The 8,411-nt window shown below is 41.6% G+C and overlaps 1 protein-coding gene across 1 annotated transcript in view; it reads right to left on the bottom strand.

Moving 5' to 3' along the window:
• CORO2A (coronin 2A) overlaps nt 1-8,411 on the bottom strand; it is a 114,350-nt gene that overhangs the window by 26,789 nt on the left and 79,150 nt on the right. The window contains exon 3 of the mRNA XM_018555093.1: nt 5,409-5,525. Coding sequence (XP_018410595.1) covers nt 5,409-5,525 — 117 coding nt within the window. The remainder of the gene's footprint in view (nt 1-5,408; nt 5,526-8,411) is intronic.

Raw genomic sequence — 8,411 nt, 5'->3', positions numbered from 1 at the left:
GGTTGGGGGGGGAGTGAACCCTGCGCAATTTTTTTTTCTTGGGGTCCCTCCTAACATTCCTACCAGACCTAAAGGGTCTGCTATGGTTTTGAGAGGGGACCCCACACTGTTTTGTTGTTTTTTTTTCTTTCTTTTACTTTATTTTTGTAACATTATGTTTTAAATTAGTTTAAATTTTTTACAAATATTTCTTTTTTTTCCGTTTACTTTTTTTATTCTGCTTGCTTCTTTGGAGGTAGCGAGCAAAATAACCGAGCCAAATTAGAATAGGAGCGAACTGCCGCAGGTTCGCTCATCCCATCTAGATGTTGGATCGGCTGAGTGAAACGGCTTCTTCATTTCGGCTGACCTAAGCCAGCCTATGTATGGCTGATTTTAGCCGATGCACGGCTCAAATCAGCCATACAGGGCCAAATTGAATAGCCGAACAGTGTTCGGCTCACTTCACTTCGGCTCGGTTACTTAGTCGGCTGCCTTCGGCAGCTTAGTAAATAACCCACTTAGTTCTTGTTTGCAAGCTCACAGACTCCTTTCAATATACTTACTGACATTATTTAACTACCTGCATCTGACCTAACCATCCCGACTATGCATCTGTAGTGCTGCAAAATTGTACTATCATATCTGTAAGTATGCTCAAACGTTAAAGCTGTTCTCCAAGGCATTAGAAGTTGTTCTCCTTGTTAATGGAAGGCTCGAAGTCTGCCAAGTCATTACTGGAAGGGGGGAATAGGGTGAGCTGAGATGTCTTAATTGAAGACTTCAGTACTTCTACTGTGAACTTTGAGAATAACTACTCTATAGAGCAGACAGCTACATAGGTCAGTGCAAGCTTTTTAAAGCTCATTTACTGCTCGTCAAGAATATGCAAGCACTTAAAAGGAGAACTATGGGGTTAAGGCTTTTCCCCATAGTTCTCCTTAGGGTAACGGGAGGACGCAAACTAGCGTCCTCCCATCACTCTAGGCTCAGTATACGCGCGGTATACTGAGACGCCGCAGTATACCGTGTGCTGCTGCTTGCGGTATACTAAGATGCCGCAGCTGAAGCGGATCTCGACAATTATGTCTGGATCCGCCCAGCTACGTGACTGACAGCGCTGGCGGATCAGAGCGGGGAGGGGGGAATCCAGCCCCTCCCCTGTCACGGCAGAGAGCCGTGACAGGATCGAGAGGTGAGCAAACGCCGGTATGTGTTTGCTCACCTCCCGATCTACTGAGCCGACCTGTGACAGTTTCATTGTCACAGGTCGGCTAGAACTATGAGGTGAGTGAAAAGCACTCACCTCATAGTTCTCCTTTAATGGAAGGAGTGGAAAAGACCAGAGATTGGATGATTCACAATATTCTTCAAGGGAGGTAGGCATGGATATAGAATAGTTCTCATTTAAATGTCCGTAGCCTGGCTGTAGGCTCCATTTAAAATTCACTTTTTGCTATTTTTAGTTGTAATGGCATGTTTAAGCGATGTTGCTCTGATAATAAAAAATATACTGCATGTGAAGATCTCTCACTATATTTTATTTTTGCTATTGCCATTCTACTTCGGGTGAAGGAATGGACAGCTTAGCACATGCAAAGTTGCTGGAGAAAATGATTTTGGCATAACAGCAACCATAAACTCTGCCTCCTTTTCCTAGTTTAGGCTTGCATACTATAGTAGTTTGAACAACTGAACAGTTACTGAAGATAAAAAAAAAACAGGACATTAACACTATATTTACTTAGAAGCTTGGGTCACGAAAACCTGTAATTGGTGATCATGGGCCTTCAATCTAATTCAGCAGTGTAGAGATAGTGAATAGAAGGTCTGTGTGGCCATTTTGGTAAGACTTACTAAAATATATCAGCAGTCACGCAAATGTTCTCATAATACCACACGTCAACAATTAAACAAAGCCATAACAATCCTTTAAGAATAGAGAGAGGCACATTACTTGGAAAAACCAAACTAAGGAAAAGTATTAGCGTTGAATACAGAAAGCATATTATAGCCATCATATGTTTACCAAGTCATTATTATAATTTATTTATTTTCAAGGTAAAAGGTATTAAAGTATACGTAAAGCCAATATCTAAAAACTCATATAAGCTTTAACATATTTATGTCATTTTAAAAGTAAAAATTTAAATATCTACAGCTTTCATTATAATAATACCTGGTAACCTGGAAGGCCCCTGTTCGGGTACTTTGTTTTAAAGAGCGATACCCGTACCTGTCTCCCAATTGTGCTCTTGCGTTGTCACCCTGTCACAAGGACTTTCTAAGGTGACTACAAGTGGCCATTTCAACACTCTCCCTGAGAAACAGCATGAAGCCATTTCTGGAGTGCATGCATGTAGACAAGGATTGCTTGTAAAGAGATATTATAGTGGAATGTATTTTTACCGGTTTTACTGAGAGTTCGGGTTTATTTTTCTGTTGTCATGTGTACAAATATGAATAAACATAATGGCGATTATATTTAACAGGTGAGCAGCCTACTTTGTGTTGTTTCTGATCTTCTTCGATAAAAAAATTCTACTAAGGGAGCTGGCTTGCACCCTTTCCAGTAGTATAAAACAATAATTTTTTAGCTGCTTAGGCTAGCCATATACTTAATTCCCCCATCCATGCTAAAAAGCGTATATAGAGGCATCGCTCCTTCTTCCAGCTATTGTAGTTAGACGGCCAGCGCCCATAGCTGTCTGAAAACCGGAATAGTGACTTCAATTGATCAGATACACCCGCTATTCAATCAACACTTTGTTTGGGCTGCTTCAAATTTTTAATCGAATTGGATGGGGCAATCAAGCCGGGTGTTTACCAAAATCTTCTAATGCAAGCAGTGTATGGCTAGTCTATACATGGGTATAATTAAAAAATATATCTTAACTTTTTTAGAATTCCAGATTTTTTTTTGGAAGGGTGTGGAAGGGTTAGAATTCTCTATAGGTTTAACTCAATGGACATATGTCTTTTTTCAACCTGACTAATTATGTAACTATGTCCAGTGATCAGTGAATCCTATTGCCCAACGCCTGGGACATACAGTTCTGTGCGCCGGGCAGGTATTTTATTCTGCGGTCAAGCAGGGCTCAATGTATAGCAGGGGAGCTGCCACTCATTTTGTACAAGTGATCTAGGTAGCTATACAGCCTCCCGGATCACTTGTAGCAACCTGCTTGTATCCCCCCACCCCATCATGATTTTTGGGGTGCCCTGCTCTTTTGTCGGACCCGGGACCATGACAAATGACTTCAGGATGGAGAGCGGGGAGCAGACCGGAGAACATCTGTTCTCCGATCTGCTCGTTGTGATCAGTGAGATAGGAGCGTTGTACTCACAGCACTTCACGTCTCAGCTGTCACAAGCCCGGCTGCGCACGAGATCAAGAAAAATTTGCTTGATCTTCTGGATTGGAGGGCATGCAAGAGATCTAATTTAATAGATCTAATAGACCCCAGATGTCTCCATAAAGAGAACCTGTCACCTCCAAATGCCATCACATAGGGGCTTGTGATAGGTGATAAAAAAATAAGCAAAAGTAAAAAAAAAAAAAAGTTGCAACCAACCCCGCCTTCCCTGCCATCTGCATGCGAATAAACACATACATAGGGCATGCACATGTACGTAAACAACGATTGTGCCACACATTAGGTATCATTGCGAATGTCATAGTGAGAGCAATCATTCTAGGGCTGTCTTAAGGACCTGTGAGGACAGGGCAAATGCAAGATGTTTTTGACATCAGTTTCAGAGGCTTTTGAGATCATTCAGAATTAAATTGCCCTGTATTTGATCTGATCTCTTCCAGCTGCTTTTGCATTCTCAAAGACTTGTATGGGGAGAAAAGCAGTTCTAAAACAAAACAAAAAGTCCATCAGCACTGGTCATACGCAGGGATGCACTGATACCAGGCATTTTCACTCATAGCCGTAAAAATACCCAGATACTAAGCGCCCAAAGCAGTGCTTTAAATTTTTTTACTGAAATCGGCTTCCCCAGGTCCCATGCTTGCTGGGGACCTTGGCAGCCTTCTGGGGACCTTGCGGTGCCTGTTTCCAGTGCAGGCCACACATCTCTTCCTCCTTCCTAGGAAAAACCCACCAACAAGACCATCCGTACTCCAGGTGAGACCCCGCACAGCTCTCCCTAGAGCCCCACACAGCCCACCCGAGAGCCGCACACAGCTGTGACTGGGCCCTGGCGCTCCATCACTGTCCAAAAATCATTATTAAAGCGCTGTGCAAACTGTTGGCACTATATAAATCCTGTAGAATAATAATAATAATTCTGTATTGTTTTAGAAAAACTCGACACAAAAAAAAATAAAAAAATATTGGTAATTGGTATCGGCGAGTACTTAAGGAAAAGTATTGGTACTCGTACTCAGTCTGGAAAAAATGGTTTTGGTGCATCTCTAGTCATAAGGAAATGGTTCGCTGGTTTGGGTGAGTATTCCTCTGACTTCCTGTTGTCTACACTCTACAGGACAGGAAATCTTCCCCAATTTTGCAGAGATTTCCTCTAACTTCTGTCTCTAGAACGGAAAATAAAGGGAAAAAAACTCTCCAATGGAACACAGACTGCAACATAAAAAAATCTGAAAATGGTTTTAACCATGATCTACTTATAAAAAAAAAACACTATAGATATACTTTCAAGCCCAACTCCAGGATACTGTTAACATTACCTCCGCCACATCCCTCTCCCTAACTGATGGAGTCAAGTGATCCTCCCATACTAAGTCTTCTCTCTTCCTATATTTACATCTGGTGGGGTCCTTCTTCGGGAGTCCACATCACTGCCTGTGTGAGGTGGACACTCTCCTGGCTGATTAGCAGTGGGGGCTCTATCAGCATCCAGAAGAGAAGCAAAATCAGCATGAGGGGGCAGTAGGGGACTGAAGGTCTTAGTCGGATCTGTAATAGCGACCCCTGCACCTGGAAACGGTATTGGTGAAAGAGCAGGGCAGGGGACTTAGGTGAGTATATCTTGCTTCTGTAGGTTGCAGGATGGATTATAGAAGAGTGTGAGGTTGAGGGGTCATATTTTACCTGGAATGGGGCTCCAAGTATTATTACATATGGAATATACAAACATAATACCTATAGCACTCCAAAGATTTTTTTTAATGCTAAACATTATCTGTTACTTAGTCAACATTAGAACTTATTGCCTATTGGTAACGTCAATTTACTATTTCATATACACTTTTCTTTAGCAAATCACTTTGGTATGGAATCATAATAATGTATAATTAGGAACATATGTAAAAATCAGTCAGCTTTACTTTTGAGGCTTTGCATTCTCATTCCAGATCCATGTCATTTACATGTGATTTAAAAAGAAAACTGTAAACAGGGATTTTAGAATACTATAATTATATTAGAAACCAAATCAGGCATAATGTTTTCTTGACTTACAGATGAATCTTCAGAGCAGGAAGCAATTACGTAGTCATCAAAAGGGTTCCACTTGATGTCCAGCACATTACCTTTGTGACCACAAACTTTGGGATAATGAGGATCAAGTTTTCCTGACTGCAATTCAAAATATTATTCAGCATTAGCTCATGTCACATTTTGCATATTACTTATCTAGAGACTATACAGTACCCTATGTACACCTTGGTTTAAAGTGTAACTCCAGCAAAAACATTTTTTTCTAGTTTTGAATGTAGTGTGGAAGGTTTAGAGCAGGAGTGTCAAACTCAATTTAATTGTGGGCCGCATCAACATTATGGTTGCCCTTAAAAGGTATCTGTAAGACTATATAAATGTATCTAATCTTTATCATAATTGTCTAAACATTCGATTATCACTGGTTTTAGTAATAACTTAATACCTAGATCTGAAAGTAGAAGTCTAGGAAATGGCCTGGGGGACCGGATTCGGCCCCTGGACCTTGACTCATGTGGTTTAGAGTAGAGGTTGACATTCAGCCCATGTCAGAGTTTTATTGCCTTAACTGTACCTCCACCTAAGTGTTCGGAAGCCAGCAGCAAAACGCCAAAACGCAGAAAAAAAATACGTGAGCTCCCTTTGGCAGTTAACAGCTTGCTTTTCCCCATGGATTTCTATGGAAACACCAGCAAACATGTGACACAAGTGTTTTGCACATTTCTGTGCATGTTTGTCCATTGACCGCAATGTTCCAATCTGCTGAAATGCAAAAAGTGCTAGACGAAAATGGCGCGCTAATATGAGCAAAAACTATGATGCCTAGGTGTGAACAGGGCCTTATTTTAAACATTTTCACCAGAGCCTTAGACAGGTTTCTACCCTTCACTACTATGTCAAAAACGGAAAAAAAAGAAACCAAAACAATGCATTTCCCAAACCATTCCTCAAGTCCCACCAACAGCTTATGTATTGTGGATATTCACAGAGATAACCAAATAGCATCACCGAGGCACCAATGAGTGTACCTGTAACTATGTGTACCTCCCAGAAAAATATGCATTGTTGGAAAAACAACATCTCCAGGCAAAACTTTTTTTTTAGGTTAGATCTTTTGTCAAGTTTTTATGGTAGTTTGTGTTCCCATTGGGGAGATTCACCCCTCTATTTGTACTGGTGACCATTGTCACTAAGAAAAAGTGAGGGGACATGCAAAAATTTTAGTTGTCTCCAGAACAAGAGGTGAGGGGAAATCTTCCAGTGCGAACACGTCACTGGAACAGTCTAAGAGAGAAATTATCATCACTTTGAGAGATTTCCTCTAGTTTCCTGTTGCGTCTCACAGCAGTAGTGAAGGGAAATTCTCCTGATGGTACACAGACAGCCAAAAAACCTGGCAGGGATTTTAACTAGGGATGCACCGATACTAGTATCGATATCGGTCCCGATACCGAGTATTTGGGCGAGTACTCGTACTCGCCCAGAATGCTCCGATGCCTAGAACGAGTACTTCCTGTATCAGGAAACTGGGCAGCGGTTTCCCGATTGGCCGGGAAGCGCCTCCATGCTCTCTCGTCACTTTACACGCTGCCCAGCTAATCAGGAAGCCAGGTGGCGAGTCATTACACGCCACCTGGCTTCCTGAATGGGACTTCCATTACTCGGTAATTGGTATCGGCGAGTACTGAAAAAAATTATCGGTACTCGGTACTATCGATACCAAAATACCGGTATTGGTGCATCCCTAATTTTCACCTATCCCTACTGTATTCAAAACTAAAATAAATTGTCAATACGTTTGCTTTTATGATCTCTACAATAAAGCCTTCCTGCTTATAAGAACATGTACGGAGCTTACAGATTTGAAAAATGATATCAAGGGCACATCATGTCAACACCATCATGTTATGCCTGCAGTGATGTTGATGTGCATTCATGACTAATGAAATCAGAGGTTTTCTCTTGCATAACAGAGCATGCACAGATCTAACATGTTTTGAAAGAAAAACAAGGCTATATCAGCATTTTTTTCATTCTTTTTTTAATGTTAGCTAGTTTCTAAAATGAAACAACATTTTTATCCATTTAACAGCCAATATCAAAGAATCTTTTCTACTTATATTGCAGATTTATACAATTATTCCTAAGAGATACTGGTTTTCATGTTAATACACACAGTAACTGGGTCTGTCTTTGTTTGGCAAAGTGACTCGGTGTACAAGGAGGAAAGTGGCAAAAACAGAATATCTTAGGCCGCTTTCACATGGGCTGACCATGCAGGGATCCTCTCCCGAACAGAGCAGTACAAAGCGGATGTCACGGCTGTGACATCCGTGTCCGTGCCGTTTTTCCCCTCTATCTTGTGATGGAGGAGAAAACTGCAATTACCGGACTCCATGTGTGTTTATGTGACATCGGATGTAAACGGACTTGTGCCTGTTTACATCAGATTACCCTTGATCCGGCACGATCTGGCAAAATAGATCTTTGATCCCTCTGTTTTTCCGGACCGGGGACGGGGGTAAACAGACACCCGTCTGTTTACATACAGCTGCCCTTAGACTTGCATTGGGCATCTGATCGGGTCTGCCTGAAAAACTGACAGGTGGACCCGTTCGGAGCTGCCGTGTGAAAGGGGTCTAAATCCAGATTTATTTTTATTCAGACACTTATATCATAAAAAAGCCAACATGTTTTGGGGGTTCCAAGGGCCCCCTTTACTTGAAGGCTTTAGCAACACAGACAGCAGAAATGTTCTATGCTTTCCTCAAATTGCACGCTTGAGCCAAGAGCCAACCTTCGGACACAACTGAGAGACTTGCCAAAGAATAACCATTCCTTTCTCACTGCTTAATACCTGGCTAAAAACACCTACCGCTTTAGAAGATCTAGCATTCCACAATTTTACACCACTAGCTTTGCAAAGTGACAATGCCTCTATAATCCTTTCGCTGCCATGGACGTCAGGGTTACGATGGAACAGAAGTGCTTGCAACTAACCAGTTACTTTCTCTGACACTTTTTATT

This window comes from Nanorana parkeri, unplaced genomic scaffold (assembly GCF_000935625.1).
Source record: "Nanorana parkeri isolate BGI_ZX_2015 unplaced genomic scaffold, ASM93562v1 scaffold183, whole genome shotgun sequence".
Lineage (NCBI taxonomy): Eukaryota > Metazoa > Chordata > Amphibia > Anura > Dicroglossidae > Nanorana > Nanorana parkeri.
Note: the sequence above shows the minus strand (reverse complement) of the source record. Positions and strands in the feature narration are given on the sequence as shown.